This window comes from Giraffa tippelskirchi, chromosome 12 (genome assembly GCF_054371585.1).
Source record: "Giraffa tippelskirchi isolate mGirTip1 chromosome 12, T2T-mGirTip1v1.2.pri, whole genome shotgun sequence".
In the NCBI taxonomy this organism is placed as follows: domain Eukaryota; kingdom Metazoa; phylum Chordata; class Mammalia; order Artiodactyla; family Giraffidae; genus Giraffa; species Giraffa tippelskirchi.
Genome location: NC_137286.1, coordinates 104,964,312 through 104,989,599, shown reverse-complemented (window position 1 = coordinate 104,989,599; position 25,288 = coordinate 104,964,312). Strand labels below are relative to the sequence as shown.

The 25,288-nt window shown below is 49.7% G+C and overlaps 1 protein-coding gene across 4 annotated transcripts in view; it reads right to left on the bottom strand.

Moving 5' to 3' along the window:
• Positions 1 to 25,288, bottom strand: part of SPATA13 (spermatogenesis associated 13) — a 279,726-nt gene that overhangs the window by 42,074 nt on the left and 212,364 nt on the right. For 2 of the 4 annotated variants that reach the window (XM_081551005.1, XM_081551004.1), the window contains 3 exons: positions 16,337 to 17,935; positions 3,274 to 3,639; positions 1,321 to 1,465 (listed from right to left, as the gene is read on the bottom strand). In XM_081551005.1, coding sequence (XP_081407131.1) covers positions 1,321 to 1,465; positions 3,274 to 3,639; positions 16,337 to 17,935 — 2,110 coding nt within the window. Of the gene's footprint in view, positions 1 to 1,320; positions 1,466 to 3,273; positions 3,640 to 16,336; positions 17,936 to 25,288 lie in introns of those variants that run through there. The other 2 variants (XM_081551009.1, XM_081551011.1) reach the window with 1 other exon arrangement.

Here is a 25,288-nt window from a genome sequence, read left to right as displayed (position 1 = left end):
AGGGGCCCTGGGATGAGGGTGGGGGCGCAATCCTAGGGGCCCCATCTGCTCGGCGGAGAGGACACAAATCAAGAGATGCTTGAAAACTTCCTTGGCCCCAAGCCACCCTCCAATTCCTCTTCTCTGTCACCCTGTCTGATGAGAGTTCAGACTGGGTTCCTCCTGGGGTAGAAACCAGGCCACCCGATGGTGGGAGGGCAGGGGACAATTTCTCAGCCATACATTCAGGCCGATCGCTCAGCCCCAGGCGCGGACCTCCCAGGACACACTCCCAGGGCAACCATTTCTGGGTCACATCTCCTCGTACCCTGGTCCCTCCTCCTCCCACTCCCTGAAATCTAAGTGACACCGAGCAATACCCTCCTTCAAGTCTCCAGAAACAACACTTTAAATCCCACCCCTTTTTGTGGCTCCGGTCAGCACCGTCACGTGGAGGGCGTGCCCACCAGCTAGCGAGGCTTCTGAGAGCCCCGTCCGTCACTCACGCTCATGTGCGAGGCTTGTCCTCAAAGACAAGACAGATAAAGCCAGCACTGAAGCTCTCCAGTGGCTAGCCGTCCACTGTCTCTATTTAAAGAGTCAGCACAGCTCAGTGGTTAAAAGCATGGGCCTGCAGTGAAAATTCTACCTGATTGTAGATTCAAGTCCCTTCTCTGTCACGTCCTGGGTGGTTTATCTATTTATACTTGGGGTTTCTGATCTGTAAAGTGAGGATTACAAGAGCATCCACCCAGCACAGAGTTGAAATCAGATGAATTAATCCTCAGAGCACACAAGAGGGTGTCTGCCCCACAAAACTGCCCGTCCTATCCCTGCCTGTGAGCCGGCCAGGCCACTCTCCAACAAGCGGGCTGGCTCAGACATCGGTGCCCATGCTCAGGAACCTAAAGTCAGGTCGGCAAGTGTTCACTGGGTAAGTCCCAGGCTGGCATATGCATGGCTCTATTAGATAGTCTTCCATGCATATACCATCTATTAGATAAACAGTGTGGGTGAATCTCAAACTCTCAGGAAGAGCTTTCAGAGGGTTAAGACAAATCCTCAGGAGCCCATTCATGGTCAGATCACCACGGCAGGAACTCGGGACCCAGACTTCTCAAGGTCAAGGTGACTGGGTTGACACAGAGCCCATAGGGCACCTTCCCTGGACAGAGGTGCCAGGCCTCCCCTGCAAGGGTAGCTCTGACACCCAGTGGGCCCTCCCCACCCTGGCCCCAGGGCAGGCCAGAGAGGCACAATGGACTGGGCTCCCGGATTGAGCAATGACTTCACACCCGCCTCTGGGAGAGGGACCTGCCCGGGGGGGACTGTGAGACTCACCGTTGGACGCTCTCAGGTGCCGCCGACGTCCCACACGGTCCAGCCCGATGGGGATGCTCTGGGAGAAGGCGCAGGGCCGCAGCCGGGCTGACACCGCCCTGTAGGGCGGCACCTGGTGTGCCGGCACGGGCGGCCGGGTGGCGGGCTGCAGAGGAAAGGAGGGGTGGTGAGCAGAGGCAGGAAGTGGGGCTGGGAGCCTCGAGGCCCCAGGTCACGGCTGCATAGGCTCAAGGGCAACCTTCCTCCAACGCGGAAACCCAGTGCAGACCCTCAGGGCGTCAGGTTTTCAGCCACCTGTCAGGACACACCTGCAGGGACACTCAGGAAAGACCACGGTGGAGGAAGTGACGGCCCCCCACCCACATGCGTCCAGCAGCACCCCCAGGGAAGCCGAGGTGGTGCCAGTGACTGAGGCCCGTGACAGTTCCTTCCCACACCCCCACCCCCTGCCCACAACACAAACACACACACCCACCCGCAGGCAGGGACCAGCATCTGTGGAACATGGTTCTCGTTCACCTTAACTAACAGGGCAGTGAGCTTTGTCTAAAAGGAGAGTTGGTTTTCCACCAATTTAGAACCATCTATAGCCCCTGGGATCTTCCATATGAGTCGTCCCTAAAATGACACCGAAGGCCACGTTGGTCCATGCTTTCCACAGGCTTTCTCAGCGTTTCTCTACCCAGTTCCCTAAACAAGCTTAAGGAGCATAAAATTATCTTACTATACTCCTTTTGGATGCTCTGAAGTGAAAAACTGTCTTAAGTGCTTAGATCGCCCCGAGACTGTGTTTCACATTAGAATACATTTGCTTCCATTCAGAATCATTTCCTGTGATACCATGGTGAGGACAGCCACCTTCAGAATTATTTCCTCGCATCTCAACACAGTAAAAAGTCTGCAGTATTCTTCAACATAATCTGCTTTCACCATAACTGAATTCAAATTAGTTCAATGAAGCAAGAGATTTTGGGGGTATTTGCTATAAATAAGCACTATGCCGGGGTTATAGGGAGAACGGAAACAGAAAATCCAATACCAATATACTACTGCCCTTTCAAGAGAATGTATGGGTTATTTAGGGCTTCCCTGGTGGCTCAGGTGGTAAAGAATCTGCTTGCAATGCAGGAGACCTGGGTTTGATCCCTGAGTTGGGAAGATCTCCTGGAGAAGGGAATGGCAACCCCCTCCAGTATTCTTGCCTGGAAAATCCATGGACAGAGGAGGCCCATGGGATCACAAAGAGTAGGACATGACTGAGTGACTAACATTTTCACTTTCTTCCTGAGTTATTTATGATATCAACTAGCAAGCTAAAAAAAGAAAAATGAAACTTACTCATGTATGGTTCTGTGAACCCTCGATCATGGCTGGGATAAGACCTCACAAAATATAAACTCCTTCTGAATGGGGGCCTTTATTTAAATGTTTGTATCCTCAAAGGGCTTTCTGGGCAATTGATAAGTATTTGTTGAATTGCTAAAATATACTAAGGAAATAATATTAAGATTTTAATCTACTGTCAAAACAGTTACAAAGCTGCAACTGACATGTAAAGAGTAATAAAATGGCAGAAAAAATTACTTTCTCATCTAGAAAAAAATCAATTTTCTTCTTGTCTTTCCATTTTAGGGATAAGTGGCATTTTCTTTCCAGATTTCTTCTTTGAGGAAGCTCACTAAATACACAAGGCTACTTTCCCCAGATGATTCAGAACAAACAGCAAACCAGTTTCACATATTATCTGAGATCCCAGAAAGACAGAAGATTAGTCAGAGCCATCCAAATGTCAGTGGGTTAGTTCTAATTCATGCATGTTTTCAGAGTCAGGAAGAAAGGCTGTGAGTGGATGACGCCATCCCCGAGGCAGAGAAGAAAGGAAAACGTGTCTGGGAAGTCTGCAGCGAGAGGACAGAGGCCGGGAGGCTCTGGGGGCAGCACGCCTGGTCTTACTTGGGGCAGGAGGTTTTCCCCCTCCTCCGTCTGGCTGCTCCCATAGAAGCCGACCCCGCCGATCACGGAGATGGGGCGTCTTCTTGGGCCCCCCCGGGGACAGCCCCCAGCAGGAGTCTGGTCTGCAGGGTCTGTGGGGGCCACGCTGGGCTGGTGGTCACTGTCCGCAGCATCCTCTTTCTGGGGGTCCACAGCAATCGAGTCTTCTGGGATAGACAGACTTCGGGCGACCAGCTGGCCATAGTCGGAAAGTGGTCGGGGCCTCGACCTCCTCCCAGACCCCAGTCTCCTCCTGGGGATCCTCTGAGCCTCCGTCCTCTCTTCCTCCGGCGGGGGAGCCTGCCTCCAGGACCCCTCGGTCACAACCTTTTCAAATGCGAACAAGTTAGGAAAGGGTGATATCCAGGAAGGTAAAGAAAACAAGCCCCCACCCCTCCCCACCAAGTTGACTGTGTGCCAAAAAGACGTGACTGAAACGTGGATGAGAAGAAGCAAACCTGTCTTTAATAGGAGGCTTAATTAAAACCCTAATTTCAATAGTGATGTTTGTGACCCATGATGAACCATCATAAAAGATACTAAGAAAATCAGTGCCCATTTGTTTATTTTTGTTTCTGTTTTCATTAGTCTAGGGAGGTGGGTCAAAAAAGGATTTCCTGTAATTTATGTCAATGAGTATTCTGCCTGTGTTTTCCTCTAAAAGGTTTATAATATCCAGCCTAACATGGAGGTCTTTAATCTATTTTGCATTTATTTTTGTGTGTGATGTTAGGGACTGTTCTAATTTCATTGTTTTACATGTAGTTGTCCACTTTTCCCAGTACCACTTATTCAAGAGATTGTCTTTTCTCCACTGCATGTTCTTGCCTCCTTTGTCATAGATTAATTGACCGTGGGCATGTGGGTTTATTTCTGGACTTTCTAACCTGTTCCATTGACATTTCTGGCTTTGTGACAGTGTCATACTGTTTCATGACTGTAGCTTTGTAGTATACTCTTACACAACAAAGGAAACCATAAAGAAAATGAAAAGACAGCCCTCAGAATGGGAGAAAATATTTGCAAAAGAGGCAACTGAGGAGTTAATCTCCAACATATACAAACAGCTCATTCAGCTCAATGCAAAAAAAAAAAAAAAACCATTCAAAAAATGGGTGAAACTGAAATAAACATTTCTCTAAAGAAGGCATACAGACAGACAAAAAGCACATGAAAGGACACTTCACATCACTCATTATTAGAGAAATGCAAACCAAAACTAAAATGAGATATCACCTCATACCAATCAGAATTCTTATCATCAAGAAATATACAAACAATGAATGCCAGAGAAGGTGTAGAGAAAAAGGAACCTTCCTACCCAACCCAACCTTCCCTGTTGGTGGGAATGTAACCTGGTGAAGACACTATGGAGAACAGCAGGGAGGTTCCATAATAAACTAAAAACAGGGCTGCCCTATGATCCAGCAATCCCACTCCCGAGCACATATCCAAACAAAACTATAATTCAAAAAGATACATTCTCCCCAGTATTCACTGACGCACTATTTACAATAGCCAAGACATGGAAACAACCCAAATGTCCATCAACAGAGGAATGGATAAAGAAGATGTAGTACATATACATTAATACAACGGAGTATTACTCAGCCTTAAAAAGAATGAAATAATGCCATTTGCAGCAACATGGATGGACCTAGAGATTATCATAAGTGAAGTCAGTCAGACAGAGAAAGACAGGTATCATATGATATCACTTATATGTGGAATCTAAAACAAGGGTACAGGTGAAGTAACCTACAAAAGAAAAATAAGAGTGACAGATGTATAAAACAAACTTATGGTTACCAGGGGATAAGGGGAGAGAGGGATAAATCGGGAGATTGTGACTGACATATACATACTGCTGCTGCTGCTGCTTAGTCACTTGAGTCATGTCTGACTCTGTGTGACCCCATGGACTGCAGCCTGCCAGGCTCCTCTGTCCATGAGATTCTCCAGGCAAGAATACTGGAGTGAATTGCCATACCCTCCTGCAGGGGATCTTCCTGACTCAGAGACAGAACCTGGGTCTCCTGCGTTGGCGGCAGAGTCTTTACCACTGAGCCACCAGGGAAGCCCATATACACACTACTATATATAAAATGGATAAATAGTAAAGCTCAGGTAACACAGGCCTGCAGGAGAAATGGCCCGGAGGCTGCATTTGCTATCCAAGGCGCCCTCTCTCAGCAGGTTCACAGACATTGTGTCTTAAGGGGACTGAGTCTGGGCTGCTGCTTGGCCCGACACTCAGGGACTTGGTCTGATGGGGCGAGCGCTGAACCAGATCAGCCTACTAACCAGCTAGGTGTGTCTGAACGAGTCACCACTAACCTCTCAGGATCTCAGATTCCAGACCAGACAACCCCACAGGTGGAGAGTCTGCCGCCCGGAATTCGACAACACTTCCCAAATTCTCAAGTGGCTGTTTCAGAGGCAATGCCATGTACTAGGAGAACCCCCAAGGTGTGGGAGTGGGCAGACTTCTGTCTAGTCCGCCTGGGCCCGGGGTTGGCTCTGTGGCCCCAGGCAAGTTGCCTGAGGTCTGCAGACTTGCTTCAGCCACTGCTCCCGTCTGCGTCCTGGGAGGACAAAGTGCAACCGTGGGGATCAGGGTGCCCACCCACCTCAGCCCTGGTGAGTCACTGCTCTCAAAGAGCCGTGCGGGAGAACAATCACAAGGGCTCAGCCCTGCTCTGGGCTCAGAGCAGGCAGCGGTCCCTAGGAGCCTGGTGCCTTCAGCTCCTCCATCCCGAGACACTGTGTAACAACAACTTGAAAATAAACCAGAACCCCTCCCAGGGAGGGCTGGAACAACCAGGCAAGTCAAGAGACGGCAGGGCAGGCAGAGGGGCCACTCTGGTTGATGTCTCCCCACCCCCAACCCCCCAGAGCCCTGCCCTGAGGACTGGCCCAACAAGCCCCGCCTCTCGCCAGAAAGTGGCACCTGAGACCTGAAATGCAGGTCACGTACGTCTAATCTGAGACCCAGGGAAGTCTGGTGACTTTCTCAGGGCCACGCAGCCAGTCAGCAGCAACAGACACCAGGTGTGGGCCTTGTAACCTGTCCCCACTATGCCATGACGTGCCCATATGCCAAGTCGTTGTGGTTTAGTCCCTCAGTCGTGTTCGACTCTTTGCGACCTCATGGACAGTAGCCCCCCAGGCTCCTTTGTCCACGGGATTTCCCAGGCAAGAATACTCGAGTGGGTTGCCACTTCTTTCTCCAGATATGCCAAGTCACCTCCGCTCAGAAGGCAGTGGCCTCTGAAAACGTCACTCCCTTCTGACCCGCCAGTCGATTTTTACAGCCCAGACGTCTACGTCCAATTCAAGTCACCACGGGCGGGGTCCAGAATGCAGCACTGTGAGCTGCAGACACGTAAGAACGGGCTCTCCTTTTACCTGAAAGCAGGAGAACTCGGTTGTCATAAATCCCTTCCCTTCCTTGGAAGGAAAAGGTATTCTTTTCCTTCCAAGCAGGGAAGACTGACTTTTATCCCTGAGAGGAGAAGCCCTCAGCTAAACAGACATCGGCACACAACTAGCCTGTCTCCCACCTGTTCTCCTACAGGGCCCTCATCTTTCCTAAAAGTCACTCATTTTCCATAAGTGGCTTTTCCTATCTCTTTCCCCTGTTAAGATGCCCTAACCACTTCCTGCAGTCACAGTCATCTGTGAACTCCCACTTATTCACATGAATAAAAGTCATCTTTTGTCAGTTTAATTTGCACACCTCCAGAAAAAAACATAAGAGGTGTATTAAAACATTTTCCTCTGACACCACGGGAAAATATGAGAGTAACTGGGGAAAAGTTTGTATTATTATTATTATTATTATTTTTTGCAGTATGTACATATAAAAAACAGGCTATTATGGGTTGTTTAATTCATTTACTAAATCAAACGGCTCAAACAACTTAACCACACGGTGAGAATAAACTCGCTTATATCATCATCCTGTGATAAAAAGGTTCAGAAACAGCATGCTAGAAAAAACAGAAGTACAAAAAAACTGCAGACAATAAACTGATCACAAATTTACATGCAGTTGTTGTTGGTTTTTTTTTTTTGCACTTATGCAACCTGCTTTCCTCATTGATACAGAAAAGGAAAAACAGAGAAACAGACAGACGGGCTTAGGAAAACCAGTGGCTGTCTTAGTTGATCAGGTAACAAATCCTTCTGAGAGCAAACACGCTCCAGGAAGTGATGGGGGTGGGTGAAAGGAAGGTGTGCAGAGGCAGGAAATGAGACGCTGGCTCCTTTAAGCTCATGCCCACGGGGCAGCTGGGGGAGAACCAGCTGTGGCTGTGCTTTGACACGGTGCAGCCCTGCCGGAGACAGGAAAGGAGAGAGCTCGCCTTCTGGGTGGTGCAGAATTGTAATACATAAAACCAAAATGTACACTTTACTCAAAGCAGAAGTCCAGAGGGAGAGAGGGACAGATGGGGGAAAACCCCTCAGACTGAAGCTCACATCCGAACAGCGAGGCTTTGCCAGAAGACATATTCCTTGTAAGACACATGCGAAGTGTCCTGGAAATTCTAAAACTGAATCACTGAGCAAACTTTACGTGCTCTGAAATACGGCCATCCAGGGGATACAGCTTGATTGCAACTCTTCCTAGAACTACAGACACCAGCGAGCCAACACCTACCCCAACTCTGCTGCAGGCAGTAGCCCCCAGACGCTCTGAAGAACACCAGGTAACCATATCCATGTTGTCCAAGAGTGTTCCCTTGCTTTAGAAACACTCTCTTTGAGTGTAGGTGGCCGGGCCAGAGCCCCACCTGGTCCACCTTCTCACAGTCCAGCAGCTCAGCGCAGAACCACCCAGGGCTCAGAAAGCCTGACCTAGACCTGCCAATTCACACCCGTCATCAACGTCTGTACACAGACCTGTGTGTGGCCTCGTTAACCCTTGCTTCCCGGTACAGTTTTACATACTTTGCCTAGGCTGTGGGAAGAAAGCTGGATATGGAGTCAAAAGAGAAATACTGCTGACTCTGTCTACATGTGCTCAGTCGTGTCCGACTCTCTGTGACCCACAGACTGTACCCGCCAGGCCCCTCTGTCCATGGGATTCTCCAGGCAAGAACACTGGAGTGAGTTGCCATTTCCTTCTCTTGGGTATCTTCCCCACCCAGGAATCAAACCTGCATCTCTTGCATTGGCAGGTGGATTCTACACCACTGAGCCACTAGGGAAGCCCTCAAAATAGAAACACATGAGCAATTAATGCTTGTTCTCTCCCTGGAGAGGGCAGCGCTGGTGTTACAGACTTCAGTTGTCCTGACAGGTGTAAAACTGATGATTAAATGTGCTGCAAAGAGTCTGTGAGCTAATGGCCTTTGTAACTTGTTTGACGGGCAGAATAGGTAATTCATTAAAAATGCAAATATTAATGTTCATGCAGACATAATTTACTACCAATCATGCAGTTCTCTGAGCATAAAAAGACCCTTATTGATAACTATGAAAAATCTGGACTCTTGAGGTCTCCCCTCCCCTGCCTTCATAATAATAATTCAGAGCAATTCCATTTTGGGGACTTAACAACCTCCCCACCGTCCTACCATCTCAGAATCAATAGCAAGAGCTGACTCACTGGAAAAGGCCCTGATGCTGGGAAAGACTAAGGGCTGGAGGAGAAGAGGGTGACAGAGGATGAGATGGTTGGATGGCATCATTGACTCTATGGACATGAATCTGAGCAAACTCCAGGGAAGCCTGGTGTGCTGCAGTCCATGGGGTCACAAAGAGCTGGACATGACTGAGCGACTGAACAACAAAAACAACAACAAAATGAACAACAAAGAGTTGGACATGACTGAGCAACAACAAAAATGTTCCAACATCAAGAACCGTGTTTTAGAGCTGAACATGACAGAAGCCTACTGTTCTTCTAAACCTTCTTGGACAGGAGACCTTGTTGATGCCGTCTGAGCTTCTCTGTACAAAGAAGGAGAGGAATCAGGATGCAGGGAAGGAGGCAGGGAGGCAGGGCTCAGCTTACTCTCTGGGGAGGGTGATGAAGGATAGTGTCTGTGTTCCCAGCATCAGTGCACTTCAAGCCACAGTTAGCAGTACAGTCAAGCCACTCAACAGCCCTGAATGCCTGTAGAATCCAGGAAACCAAGGGTTTCTGGATTAGAACGCAGAACAGCACTTTCATAAACATGCCTGCCTCTGTGTTTCAGCTGAGGAGATCTCAGGCACCCCTAACTCCTCCCCCTCCCTCTCCAGCCACCCTCACCCACGTGATCACTACGTTCTGCCATCATTCAGTCTCAGAAGGAATCTGTTCACGGCTCTCGTGGAAGCAGTAACTCTCTTCCGTGTCTCTAATCCACTCTCCATCCTAAGAGGAGTGTGGCTAAGACTCTCCTAAGACTCTCACTAAGACACACATCAGATCATGGCTGGCGGTTCAAAACCTCATCCTATGTGCCTTTCCAGCTCCAGCTTCACCAAACAACTCACCGTTTGCCACACGTTATCTGATGCAATTGGAAATGAGGGAACGGCTGCTCCCTCCACAATACCTTTTTGCCCCTGTCCACCTGGAAATGTCATCCTTCAACATTCAATTGAAGTATCACTTCCTGTAAGAAAACCTCATAAATTCCCCTGGGCTCTAAGTTCTGTTTTCTGTGGTTTTGTTAAAACCACTGCTATATTTTTATAGGCTTGATTTATTTATCTGGGTGTCACATGAAAGCAGCTACTTACATTCTTTCCAAATGATCTGATGTTATTATCACATCCCCAAAGTCTGCAGCCTGGGAAATCAGTAGTTAGAAACCTTCATGAATGGTTGAGGGATGAGCGGGGACTGGTGGATAAAGGAGCAAATAAGTGAGCAGTTCTGGGTGTCAAGGAAGCAGTTCTCACCCTACATTCAGACATGACTTTATAAAAAGAACTCGGGAGGTGGGGTGGTGTCAGAAAAAGAAGGACATGACTTTCCCGGGATTCTTTCTTTTTGGCAACTCTCACTGATGATGACTAGATCTGTCACCCCTCCTTTAAAGGGACAAGAGTCCAGCCAATGAATTTGATTGGTCAAGTAAACCCTGAGCCTGATGAGATGGCTGTTCACCAAGAATACCCTGGTTAAGAGTCTGGGGCTGGGAGTACAGGGACCACGGGAGAGAAGGCACGACCAGGAGCGGCACCTGGTGTTTCATGAGAATCTAACATGGATGCTGCAAAAGATCTCCAATGTGCTTAATTCAAAACTTGCAGTATAAGTATTTCAGATGAATAATTCATGCCTCAGAAAGAACAAATCCAGACGTGCAGTGGAACCATGCTGTAAGTAAACATATGATACATTTATGCCGTTTATCAGGGACTGGATCAGTCACACACTGTGTCCAAGGGCCGCCCATCCCATCCGAGGCTCTGACCTTCTGGACATGGTGGGGCTCTGGCCCGGGAGTCACAGGCACACCACTATCCACACAGCTTCCTCTCCTGTGCCATCAGGTGATGCACCCAAACTGCCAGGAGAGGGACGGAATGAAGGTCATCAGCAAGTGGCCCGGCCCACCCCCAAGCTGCCAAACTCCACCCAGAAAATCAAGAAGAAGGACTCTGCTCTAGGCAAGGACCCACGGAGGTAGGAGGTGGTCCACGCTCTGTGGCAAGGATGCTGGATGTGGGGACAAGAGAAAACGGTGAGGAAGCGTGCAGACAGCGATGATGCCAGCATCTCAAAACTGTCCTTCATTGATCCCATCTCATTTAATCCTAAAAGCCATACAGTAGATACTTTAAATTCTGTTTTACAGATAAGGAAGAGGAAAGGATTGCACCAAAGAATGGGAAACCAGAAATGGTCAGAAGGTGTTTGCATGCGGGTCCCAGCAGAGGCTCCCCAAGCTTCGGTCCCCCTGGAGGCCCGGCTCCAGGCCCAGCCACAGGGCTTGGGAGGGGGCGGTACCCTTTCCAGGAGTCAGTCTATCTAGCGTCTAAAGCAAACCCAAAAATGCTGACCTTGAGAGGACGGCTGAGAAGGACCTTTATTAACTGAACAAATCAGGTAAACAGAGGTTGCTATGCATACTTTTAGTTGGATGAGTCAATGACATTTTTAGAATTCCAACGTGAGCTGGTAAAATTCCAGCCTCCTCCCGAAGGGGGAGTAGCCATTGATGGTCAACATATTTTAGACCAAATGCTTTATACCACTGTTCCTTCTGGATTGAAAGGTTTTAAACCCGTTTCTGGGAACTGGCATTTGTACTCTATAGAGGCTCATGTTCAGTTGATAACAGAGTTCAGTGGAAACACCTTACAAGTCATGTTTAACTTTTTCAGGAGTTAACGCCTCTCCTTCCTGAACCAGGAGTTAGCTGGACAGAGCTGGAAGAGAAACGCCCAACCTAACCTACAGGACATCAGGACTGCAACAAGTCTGGCTGAGACAGCAGGTGTCTACCCTCAGTGCCTGAGCTATTCCCCTGCAGGCCCTATTCCAGGTCCAAGTCACGGCTCTGAGGCACGAGCTCCAGCTGAGGCTCAGGGTCTGTGCCCTTCCTTACTGTGCATCCTGGGTCTGTGCCTTTACTGTGCATCCTGGCTGGGCCCATTCCAGACTCAGAGAAACTCTGGCTAGAAGGTGGAAAGTGATTTGCAGAGTTTAACTGGTCTATACTGAAGGGCCTGACTGAAGGTGGCAATTTTAACTAACAATGACTCTGATAACAGCTAACATTTATGCTTTGTTATTAGTAGTAATAATATCAATAATAAATAATACTGTAGTTTTAATTATATGGTAAATAACATGACAAAATAAAACAAAATTTTTATTTATAATGTATAATATATGTGTAACATAAATATAACAATATATGCTAATGATATTAATAATGATGATATTAAGCTAAGCAATCTTAAGGTACTATCAGTATATTTCAGGCACTGTGGCATCGTCTTAAAAAATATTTATGTGTTTAGTTATGTTTGGCTGTGCTGGGTCTTTGTTGTTGCGTCTGTTGCTTCACTCTGTCCTTCCTCACGTCCTGGATCTCCTCCCAACGCTTCAGAGCCCTGTTACCTCTGAGATCTCTGTGGCAATAAATTCCAATAGCCTTCTCTCTGGTCATCTTTCTCTCCAGTTCTCTTTTTAGAGACGGTGGATTAACTTCTCAAACACACAGTTCTGAGCTTGGCCCTTCTCTATTCAAAGACATCTCGGATCCCCCAGTGCTTATCAAGTAATATACAGATTCTTTATATGGTATCCAAGAATCCACCGTCTGAACCTAATGATTTCAGCTTGACCAGTATGGTTCTCCGAAGCCAAATCAAACTGTTGTGCCCTGTCCTGTGAAATCACATAAAACCTCAGTGCCTCTGACTGCTGAACCGCTCCACCTTCTACTCCATAACTACCTGCAGAAATCTCACCTTCAAACCAGATTTGATCACCCCTATTAAGCCTGCCTGGATTTGGTGCGTGGGTAAGAACTACAACCCTTGTGAAATCCCTCAGCATCAGGGTTTTACCCCTGTTGTGGGGTTTAATTCACTTGGCGTATTCTACTATGACTTAGATACATCTTAGGTCATCGATCGTCTCCCCGACATCGCCCACTGTTCCTCAGAGCTACATCTGAGTGTCCGGAACCTTATGGGGACTCGGCAATTTGATCCATAAGGGTGTAACACGGTGGGTGTCAAAATCAGTTCTAGAAAACACTGACCTTACCTGGCCCCTGTCTGAAGGAGTCAGGTCAATCTAGGATGGAGAACTCACAAAAGGAGAGTGAACAGCAGACCGCGACGGCCGCTGGGAAGCACTGGGCCGAGTGTTTACCACATAATTTCCTTGGTTCTTACAGACCCCCAAGACAGAGGGAGCTCTCCCGTGCTCTACCCTTAAGGTGTTTAAGGGTCTGCCCAATGCTGGGCATCTTTCAAATCGCAAACTAAAAGTCTGAAGCTCCCTCTAAAGGAGTTACAACGGATTCTCATCACTTGAAGGAGTTCATCTGTGGCACACTCAGCACCACCAGGAACTAGGGCATCCTTTCTGCAGGACCAAGGACAGGGCCCCAAATTCAGCCAGTGAGCTACTGGGTGACTCTGCGGGGACACCAGCAACCACACTACACCTTGCACCTGTTCCCTTATCAGGAAACAGGTATAAATGCTCAACCGCATTTTTCAACCAAGTAATTTCAGTTTCATTCCCCAGGTCATCGTTGTTACAACAACGTTTACCACTACGTGGCAGGAGTACAATGCTATGGAGGTGATTTTGGGACACACAGTCTTGTTCCACCGTGTGCAGTTTTTCGAAGATTGTCACTTTTATTTCTAAATGATTCTAAGTTAAAAAGTTATTCTCCTTTATTTAAAACTGCATGATAATGAGCATTTTAAATATCATAAAATGTACAGCTTACAATCTTTTAAAATTCAACAATAACCATAGCTCAAGCTAGTTTTAAACATGAAAGCGGAATCACATATACTACATAGGTACTAAGTTGCTTCAGTCGTGTCCAACTCTTGGAGACCCCATGGACTGTAGCCCTCCAGGCTCCTCTGTCCATGGGATTCTCCAGGCAAGAATACTGGAATGGGTTGCCATACCCTCCTCCAGGGGATCTTCTGGACCCAGGGATTGAACCCACATCTCTTGTGTCTCCTGCACTGGCAGGCGGGTTCTTGACTACTAGCTCCACCTGGGAAGCCCACAAGTGGAACCATACTATCAATAAACTAAAAAAATAATACAGTGTACACTAAAATATAGTAAAGGCTGATACTTAGTTTTATTGTGGCTATATAAGATGACAAATACTGCTTCTAAACCAGAAAGATTGGAATTGCTGCATTTTAAAGCAAGGTGCTTTCTGGTTTGTTTGGTTGCTTCATTTTGCTTGTACTTTGCTTCTAAATGACAAAATAAAAGAGAAGGTTTCATGTTATATTTTACAAGTACTTCTCTGCAAGTAACACTGAAGATTACCAGCATACACAACATAAATTGGGCAAAATCAGTTTTTTCTCTGTTCGACGTTACTTTAACAAGCACACATAAGAGGAAGCTTGACATGCTACATGAGAATTTTGCAGAAATGAATTCAACCTAAAAATGTAACAAACATCTTAAAGAAAATCTGTAGCATTATCAACATGCATGCACTATTAACTACTTGTGTCCTGCTTTCTCTCTTTAGTGATTCCTTGTGGGTAGAAACTAAGTGACATAAACTAAGAACAGCAAATATAAATGTGAAATTGTATAATGGTCAATAATTACCCTGGGAAGTCACTAAATTAGAAACTAACTCCTGAATATATTTAATTAATATGTGCTCAGGAATAAAATACTTTAATGGCTTTTTTAAAATTATTATTAATTTTGTTAAACAGAAAATGAAATCCCCACCTTTAACACAAAGAACCCTCTTGACCACAGCAAATCCCTCTTTTGAGGAGGAGGGAAGTGTCCTAAACTATCAGTATGGCAGGACGGGCTGCTTGGTGTAAGGAATTACTGGTCATCCCATTATCCAGGCAGAAGTGAAGCCCAGACTGGCTCAGGCCTTGATGGATAACACAACCCAGAGCAGAGGCAGGACTCTTCCCTTGGCTGGCACTGACTCCTATTTCCTTACAACTGCTCCACGGACTCCTTTTAGGAATATGCAAATGAGCAAGTGGTCATCAGCAAACAGGACCTCTGGAAGACAGATTGGCCCCGAGGTCTCCATGCAAGCCTGGATCCAGAAAAAGTGAGGCAGTCCCGCCCTCTGGCTACCCAGGGACCCAAGAGGCGGACTTAGATCTCCTGAAAGTGATCTGTGGTAGGCCCCCTTTCTAAGGCTCCCTATAATGCAGAGTTTACAAAATAGTTCAGAGGCTGCCCTGGCTTCCGAGTTTGCTGCATCATCACGCTCTCTGCAGGCATGAAGGCAAAACTGAGGTCCTCTCTGGGGGCCAGTGGGAAGGAACCACTGCTGGTACAATTTATACCTGTGATGTAGTCTAGCTTCCTTGGTGGCTCAGTGGTAAAGAATCCGCCTGCCAATACAGGAGGCACAGGTTCGACCCCTGGATGGGGAAGATCCTTTGGAGAAGGAGATGTCAGCCCACTCCAGTATTTTTGCCTGGAGAATCCCATGAACAGGGGAGCCTGGTAGACTACAGTCCATGGGGTCGAAAAGAGTTGGACATAACTGAGTGACTGAACAACCACACAGTCTAGGAGCTTATGGGAAGAATCCTTTGCAATACAGACACAAGCATGCATCTCCTCTGCTTTCAGCTCTGTAAGGGAACGTTACTGAATGCATTTATAGAGTAGACATTACACAGTAAGGCTGCCTGGATGCTTGACAGGAAATGAAAAGAACATTGCTCTCGGAGCCTTGACAGTTATTAGTGAATTTGATTCATGAGATGCTTGTGTTCTACTCTAAAAATAAGTACAATAACCATCATAAAAATTTCTCTGAGCTATCATCGCTCAGGATTGACAGGTATAACAGTGCACGTTTCTAATTCACTCTTGGGAAATGAAGCCAACTTAGAACATGTAATGGTCTCTTAACAAAGAATCTCATTCACATGAACTCTGTTGGAAAGGGCATGGAAACAGTTTAAAGCAGAAGGAGAAAGAAGCTCATAATAATAATAATGTCTCAAAGATCAGAATTTTGAGAGCCCCTATTAGCTGCATGGAGCACAAGAGAGATGCCTTCAACTTTTCTCCCAGATCTAGCTCAGAGCCGGGCTCATCTCTTTTAGAGGAACTGTGTGGTATAAATGGCACCTCCAGGAGCTTCACACAACAGCGATACATTTCACAATGAAGAGAGAGATCACTTCTTAACCTGAGAAACAGCCACCCGAACAAGAAGACTCCTGAGGGCAACACAGCTCGGGGCGCTGCCTCCAGGCAGGTGAAGGGATCACCTGTGCCCATCTCAGTGGAAGGAGGGTGGCGCTGACAGGCACCTGTCATGTTTGGCAGGCCACCAAGGATCCTTACCTCTTCTGTCTTGTCTTCTGGACTGCCCGCCCCTCCAAGGCTGGGCTGAGCGTGGCTGCCGGCGCCGCTGTCCTCCCTGCCCAGGTCACAGGTGGCTGGCACGGCCTCCTGGGAGGACCCGGGACCTTGCTCCCTCTGGGCGGGCCCGTCGGCCCTTTCCTCGCTGTCCGCTGAGCTCAGGGACAGCGCGCTGACACTGTTGGGACACTTGGCACTCTCTGCGTCGGGGCTCCGAGGGCTGGGGGGCTTGGGCGTGGTGGGCCTCGGAGGCCCAAGAGGGTGCTCAGGCTCCGATGGAAACCGGTTGCCAGGTCCCGGTTCGTCAGAGCCTCTGTCCGACATCTCCTGGGCCGGCGGGCTGGACGGAGAGCCCTGGGCGCGAGGAGCAGCATCTCCTGGGACCGCTGCCCCGGGCGGTCCGCCTGCACCCGCCGGGCCCGGGTCTCGGGGCTCCGCACGCCCCCGTCCGCGCCCCTCAGGGCCGGCAGCCGCGCGGCGGGAGTAGTCATCGTGCAGCCGGCTGAGCGGCCGCGGCACGGGCGCTGTGCTCCCGGGGTCCCCGGTCCGGGCGGCCGCGCCACCCCCCGCGAGCCGCAGCACCCGGGCCAGGTCCGGCACCCGCAGCGGGCTCCTCCAGCGCCTGGGCCTCGTGGGGGCCCCGCCAGAGCTGTCAGAGTCGGCGGACGAGCCGCTCAGCGTCCTGCGGGGCCCCCGGCCCTCCTGCGCGCCCCGCAGCTCGGCCAGGTGCGAGGCGGACTTCCTTCGGAAGGAGCTCTTCCCGAGGAAAGTCAGGCTGTCGGTGCTCTTGCTGCGCCGGTAGACACCGTTCCGCTCGGGCTCGCGCGCTGGGGGCTCTGGGGCCTCGCACGCCGCCGGCCCGGGAGGCTCCGGGTCGAGGAGGCGGATGCGCCCCAGGCCGTAGGCACGACGTAGGCTCCGCGACCGGAGGGCACCACGCGCGAAGCCGTCGTCCGGTTCCTCTGGGTCCGAGCCGTCGGAGGCGAAGCCGGACCCTGGGGCGCACCTGCCCATAGGGGCCCCGGCCGCCGCACCATTGGGGACGGACTGGCCCGGGTCGCGGTCCGAGGTTCCCTCCTTCGCCGCATCCCACCCCTCCCGGTTCTGAATGCCCTGGAGGACCGAGGACTTGAGTTTTTTGAAAGAGCCCATTTTCCGAAAGGAGGCCAGGGCGTTCCACGTGGACGAGCTGCCCACGAGGCCGGCGGGCCGGGGCCGCTCGTGATCGGCGCGCGTCCTGCCCGGGCCGGCGGAGAAGAGACGCAGAATGCGGGCCGGGCTGAGCCGCGCCTCCCGGGCACCCGCGCCGCCGCCGCCGCAGCCGCCATTGCGGCACGCCGGGTGTGTCCCCATGCTGGGGTCCTTGGGGTCAGAGATGGAACCGGGGACCGCAGCTCCGCGCCCGTGGCCGTTCTGCGCCGTGGTCATGTTCTCGGGGCCGGGGGCCCGCGGGCGCAGGTCAGCGCGGCTCAGACCCACACGCGCCTCGATGTCCCCCGGCCCCACGCGCAGGCCTTCCTCCTGGGGGCCTCCGGCCTGGCCTTCCCGTCCTCCGTGCACATTGGGCTCCGCAGTCACCGCCTGCAGCGGAAACAAAGCAGGGAGTTAGCCCCGTCATCCCAGGAAGAACCTCCATCAGCGGAGGCTTAGCTATTTTTGTTTAGGAGTTGCCGATTACATAAAAAGTATTTTCAATTACACTATTAGTAAAATGTTATTTTTTTTCTCCTAATTCATAAATGAAAAGGGAAGAATGGAAATTTTGCCTATGGGTTGTGCATTCCTTATGATGGTCAACTCTGAAATCCACCAGCACTTGTTTCAAGAAAACTTTAGAAAAACTGCTAGAATGAAAAAGCCAGGGCATAGTTCGAGACTGTGTCTTCTCTTTATTCAAAATAGAAGAAAGACATCATCAATTATCTCACACACACACACGCACACACAAAATCCAACAATATTTCAAAATATCACAGGGAAACGAACCAGTTTCAATTTAACGCAGCTCATAGGAGTCGAGTGCTTAGTACACAGGAGGCCTCAAGCAAGGAGTTGTGATGTCAAGACAACGAGCTGCGTATTGTCTACAGAACACCCCAAACTCTAATGGCAAAGATGCAAAACACCCTGGGGGCCACTAGAGCAGGAGGGACCAAGCTGACTTGGCCTGAGGTCAGGCTCTGGGAAGGAAACCACGTTAGAGGGGCCTCGGACCAGAGATGCTAACTGGCTGGGGGAGTACAGAGTTGAGGGTAATACTGAACTATTGGAAATCCAGACACATAAATTCATATCAAACCAGTAGCGCACCTTCCTCCTTTCCCCCTCAGCCCAGAAGTCCACCGCACCGTGTCTGTGTTCTCCCCCAGTGAACACGCGGCTCCCATGGCCTCTGCCCATCAGGCCAGCCCGGCCTTCCCAGCAAGGGAGCATGGCTCCCCTGCTCTCCGTGAAGGATCAGTGATGGACCCAAGGAGGGTGCTCATCATCGTTTACCAAGTGCGTGCATGTCAGACCCCAGCGCAAGGTGCTTCTGAAACAGCATGGCACTGGCAAACCCACGAGGTCAACGGGACTACCCCCATTTTATACCCAATCAGATGGACGCCTAGGCAGGTTAGGTAAGTCACCTGAGGGTCCCACAGCTCTCCCACCCCAAAGCCTATGCTCTTCTCCACTGCTTCAAGCTAGGATTTGAACACAGGCGTCCGACTCCAAGCTCAATGCCTCATGACATTGTTCAGTTGCTCAGTCGTGTCTGACTCTTGGCGACCCCATGGACTGCAGCACGCAAGGCTTCCCTGTCCTTCACCATCTCCTGGAGCTTACTCCTGTGACAGACCCAGTGGCAGCCTGTACAGAAGTAAGTGGCTCTCTCTCCAGGATTATTTAAGAGGCGCTAACAACCCTAAGCACCTCCCTCACATTCTATCACAGCCCAGGCCCAAAGCTTGCCCGTCCCAGAGCCAGCCCTGAGATCCGAGAATGGTCTATCAGTTGTTGCTGTTGTTCAGTCGTTCAGTCGTGTCCAACTCTTTGCAACCTCATAGAGTGCAGCATGCCAGGCTTCCCTGTCCTTCGCCATCTCCCAGAGCTTACTCAAACTCATGTCCATCGAGTCGGTGATGCCATCCAACCACCTCATCCTCTGTTGTCCCCTTCTCCTCCCACCTTCAATCTTTCCCAGCATCTTTTCAAATGAGTCAGTTCTTCACATCAGGTGGCCAAAGTATTGGAGTTTAAGCTTCAGCATCAGTCCTTCCAATGAATATTCAGGACTGATTTCCTTTAGGATGGACTGGTTAGATCTCCTTGCAGTCCAAGGGACTCTCAAGAGTCTTCTCCAACACCATAGTTCAAAAGCATCTTCTTCAGTGCTCAGCTTTCTTTATGGTCCAGCTCTCACATCCATACATGACTACTGGAAAAACCATAGCCTTGACTATATGAGCCTTTGTCGGCAAAGTGATGTTTCTGCTTTTTAATATGCTGTCTTGGTTTGTCATAACTTTTCTTCCAAGGAGCAAGCATCTTGATTTTATGGCTGCAGTCATTGTCCACAGTGAGATAACCCTGACTTAAGTCATGTCCTGGAAGTCCTCATGACACCAGTCAAGACCGATATTCTGAGGGGCTTCCCTTGTGGCTCAGCTGGTAAAGAATCTGCCTGCAATGTGGGACACCTGGGTTCAATCCCTGAGTTGGAAAGATCCCCTGGAGAAGGGAAAAGCTACCCACTCCAGTATTCTGGCCTGGAGAATTCCATGGACTGTATAGTCCAGGGGTTGCAAAAATATTCTGAAGACAACGTTAAAGGTAGAAGAGAAGGAGCAAGGTGTATACAGACCTTGAAGTTGGGTTGAAATCTGGCAAAACCCTCTCACGTGCAGAAAAAAATCCGACCTCAAGCAGAGATCTCCTCTGCTCCTCCACTCCAGATTCTGACAGGTTTGTCATCCTTTGCCCCTAGCTTGTGCCCACTGAGGAGGATTCCCAGGGAGAATCATAGTTAAAGGGTTGATTCCATCTGGGACCAGGGAGGCTCCACAGATGCAGACCCAGGAGCCTCTCTGAGGTCCACTTACCCAGCTCCCTTCATCAGAAGATGCCTCCTGAGGTCTACTGTTCAAACAGAGAGGTGAGGGGCCTGAAGAGCTGGGGGTTGCATCTGAATCAACCGTATCAGCAACATCCCGACTCCCTCTGGCACCAAGGCTGGATACAAAATCTACCACCAGCCACAGAATGAACCTAACACCCACCATCGCCCGCCCATTCTCACCTACTCTGGGAGGGACAGGCACTATGGCTGTTTCTGCTTCTCACAATCTTGAAATGAAGCAGACAGCTATGCCTCCTGCCATGTCCAGTCATAGGCACTGACTGCACAGTAGGGAATAATAAAGGTCCTGTTATGGGCTGCAGAAGAGCAGACAGTATCCCCGCCTTGTAACCTGGCTGGATGAAGACAGTGTCTTGACACCACAACCAGAGGGCGCTATGAGACCTTCTATAACCAAGGACCCACGGGTGAAGCTGATCCCACGGGCTCAAGGGGTGCAGGGAAGCCTTGCTTTCATGTTGGGTGGTTTGAGAATGTTCCATGGAGGACCGGGGGCCAGGTCTAGGTCTAAACTGTCGCCTGAATCTTGAGTAAAGCCATTTCTGTCATCCGTGCTTCAGCACCATCTATAAAATAAGAGATGCGGACATGTATGTGTATCTCTGCTGGCCTGTGGGAGGTGGGCAGGATCCATGATAAATTCAAGGCGGTGACATGGCAATGGCCCGTTCCAGAGGGGGGTCTAGCACAGGTACAGAGAGCTGTCCGTTGGCCCGCAGATGGGGGGTCCTCCAGGCTGTGGGACTCTCTGAGGTGATGACAGTTGACCCTACACTAAGGAGAACAATATGGCTGGAAGGATGGGTGGCTGTAATAGTGGAAACTCGGTAAAAACACGTTTAGAAACCTTCCTCGGTCTAACACGTTAAGAGTATCTGCAGGTGTCACCTTTGAGAAGCCATTGCTAATTCCCTAAAGTGAATTAAACCCCTTACTCTGTGAGTTCCAGTTGTTGTTGTTCAGTTGCTCAGTCGTGTCCAACTCTTTGTGACCCCATGGACTGTAGCCCACCAGGCTCCTCTGTCCATGGGACTTCCCAGGCAAGAATACTGGAGTGGGTGGCCATTTCCTCCTCCAGGGGATCTTCCTGGCCCAAAGATCAAACCTGTGCCTCCTACATTGGCAGACAGATTCTTTACCACTGAGCCACCCGGGAAGACCAGGCAGCTCACCAAATGGCTTTACCAAAGTGTATTCTAATGATATATATTTATATTTATCATTTTAACAGGTTCATGTGGCTGCCTTCAGAACAAGACTGCTTAACTCTTTGGGAGTAAGAACTGTGATTTGCACAATTATTCAAGTTTATATGGATGTGAATTTTGTATGTGTCATCCTGCCTTACTAATATCTATACCAACAACTCATCATTACATACCACCACGTTATTCCAACAAGAATATGTTCAAATTTTTACAATACTAAAAAGTGCGCACTTAAAGCTTTATGTAAGTTTCAGGATCCAGTAAAATACATGTGTATCTGAGTTTCTAATTGGGGCAACACGCTTCTTAAAAGACCAGTGACTTAGTATTCTATGAACAACGTGATTGTTGTCTGTTGCTTGGAACGAAACTGAAAATCACGGAAAAAAGCTTTTCCTGGAATTTCCGAGTAACATACCAACTTGCATTATTTAGAACTAATACTTTGACCTCTATTCAGTAACAAGGGCTGCAATTCAATCAGTGGTTTTGTAGCCAGTCTTGTAAATTACGGGAGCTCGGCCAGAGATATTTATGAACAGAGCTACAAGAAAGAATTTTAGATGGGAATATTGTGAAATCCATTGTCTACCAGCTGGATTCTGGACCATATGAACTTTAGAAGGGAACATTTCTTTTCATTTGTAATGAGAATTCTCTGAAAACAACCATGATCAGTAATTTTTAAATAAGAACTTGTACTCGAATTTGAAATTCAGGAACATATACCAGGCTCACATACAATAAGGAGGTTTTCATAACACGTTAGGGTAAATTATAGAAAATGCGACACTGGAAGAAAACCCAGAAATCTGGATGCTCAGGGGTGAACGCACAGAGCCCTGAGTCACAGCACAGCACAGAGACCAGGACCCACCGAGCAGCCACAACAGTGAAGGGGCAGCCCTGGCAGCAGAGGACCGGACTCCAGCCCCAGCACTGCCGCGTGCTGGCCAAACCCCAGGGTCATCCTAGCCCTCTTCCCTTCCCTTCCCATCTCGCTGGTTTGGCCTGAGGTTCGGAGCGTTTCAACAGTCCTGGCCTTGCCCCAGCTCCAATACCTCCACTGGGATGGCTAGCTACCCTGGCCAGTCTCCTGTCCTATGGTCTGACTCATTCGCCCCCCGCCCCCAGCCAGTGTCCTTCCCGTGTGCAAACGGACAGGCACTACTGCATCAAGTGTCACTGGCTGCCCCCGGACCTCAGAAAGAGTTGCATCTCAGCCCAGCCCGCCACACCTTCCCTCTACGAATGCTGACACTCACAGTGACCCCTCTTCGCTCTGTGATGCTCTGGGCCACTTCCTTGTTGGCTCTCGGAGCCATTTGTAGCCATTTTGTCTGTGTTGGGAAACCACGGTCCCTGCTCTCCTGACCAATGGCTTCCGGCCATGTTGGCCAGTGGGTGGGCTCGTGGGAGACTCTGAGTGGGAGGTGAAGGGAGATGCAGGGTTTCCTCCCTGCTCGGGTCTCAGCCCAGGCTTGTTCAGCACCCCCTCCTTGGCTCCCACTCCTGCTGGGGGTCCCCGCCTGTCTGAACCCCATCCTAGGGCCTCACTCCTATGCAGGGGGCCAGCATCTGGCCCCCCATTTCCCTCCAGCCTTGGGAGGCAGCACCTTCCCGCTGCTGTCCACCTGAGCTCTTCTGGCTTCTCTCATTTCTCAGCCGAGTAAGAGGATCCCTCTATTAGCTTCTCTGTTTGGAATACCTGGAGATGCTTCTCCTTTCCGGACAGACATGCACTCTGCCTATCTTTAACTCAAATCAGCTCTTTCTTGGAGGCACGGTCTCCTTCCTCCCAACTCAGACGCCCCACCCCCCACCCTGTCCTCAGGGGGACCCCATGTGCACGGCCATTTCAGCCCTTGCCATGCTGCTCTGCAGCTCTGGTCCCTGTCTGCTCTCTCCACGACACTCTGACGAGGTTGAGAGGCAGAAACCAGGTCTTACTGAACTCTGTGTCCTTTGCATCCAGTCAGTGACTGACTTTGGAAGAGGGGCCCACGGAGCCAGATCATCCTCAGCTATGAGGCTGGCCGTGCACTGGCCGACAGTCAGCACTGCCTTTCGCTGAGCTTGTCCATCTCACTCTCCCCTCCCCCTTCCTGTAAGGTCCTTTCCTTCTCTCATTCATTCCAACATCTTTCCCAGAACCTTGCTGAAATCGAGACTTTAACTGGGAGCTCAAACTCCAGTCCCCCACCTTATGAACAGGTTGTGTTCTAAATGACTCTTTGCAACCCCATCGCCCTGCTATCCACGGACATCTCCAGGCAAGAATACTAGAGTGGGTTATTATTTCCTCCTCCAGGGGATCTTCCCAACCCAGGGATCGAACCAGGTCCCCTGCACTGCAGGCAGATTCTTCACCATCCAAGCCACCAGGGAAGCCCAAGAGTTACTTACGGGCATCTATTTTCTCATAGACTCTGTCCAGCAAACCACATTTAGCTGATAATATAGTGAATTTAACCATAATTTATAACATTTCCTATGCACCCAAGATTCAATGGTGGGTTCTAGTTTCAAAGTGAAGGTCCTCCCCCACTGCCCATCAGTCCTTAACACAAGACCCTCTCCCTGTTCTTCCCAACCCCCATGTGCACATGCCAAAGGAAGCCTGTCCCTCCCCGGGGACCTGGCATCACTGGCATCTTTCCAGGAGAAGATGGGGGGAAGATGCTTCAGCAGAGTGGAGCTCTGGCTTCAGTTAAATACCCAATCGTGTAAGCGTCTAAAAACTGAAAGTAGAAACCAAACTGTAGCTGGACAAAACTGGATCACTGCATCTTCGGGAAGGGTGTGGATTCTGTATAAGGTGTGACTGGCTGGCTGGCCTTATCTGGGTCACTAGGCTAAATCGCATTCCTGTGGGTGAGAGTGGGGTTTCCCAGTGAGGATGGATGTTTGCCTTGTCAATTCCAAGGGTTTGCCAAGGCATGCCTTAAGCCAAAGAGAGGAAAACCTTCCTTTGGTCTCTGAAGTTAGGGGTTGGCAGGTCTAACCAGGTGTGCTAGGTAGGTCTGCATCTGCACTGGGCTTCCTGGCTGTGATCTCGACATTCAGCAAAATGCCAGCCTCTGAACCCCGCTCCTGCACCCCACTCTAAACCCAGGGTTGAAAGGGCCTTGGAAGACTTCAGGAAGGGCACCGCCAAGGAAAGAGCTGTAGACAGCCTTCCTGATTCTCACATCTCCTCCCCAACCCCTACCTTTTTCTCCTGGTGAGTAAGTCTGCAGCAGCAACCTCTCAAGTTCATGGTGAGGACTACCTCGTGCCCGCAGCCACCCCTGAAACGGAGTCACTACGGCAATGGGGCCTTCCCATACGGCACTGACTATTCAGAGCAAGGAAGGTTTTCCATATGGGTGGCCCTGATCTTGAAGGCACTTTGAAGGTCACTGGAGCAAAAGCAGCATTTCTGTTCCCGAGAGGCGATTTAGCAGAATCCGGAGCCTTAGTGACCAGGCTCAACCTGCAGGCTGCACGGAAATCCCCTCAATACAGCTTGTATATCCAGCGCTTGGTAAAAACGTTTACAAGAGTATATACCTGTGCTGCGTGCACTTATTTTACCGCCCAAGTCCTTTGGTTTTGCTGTTT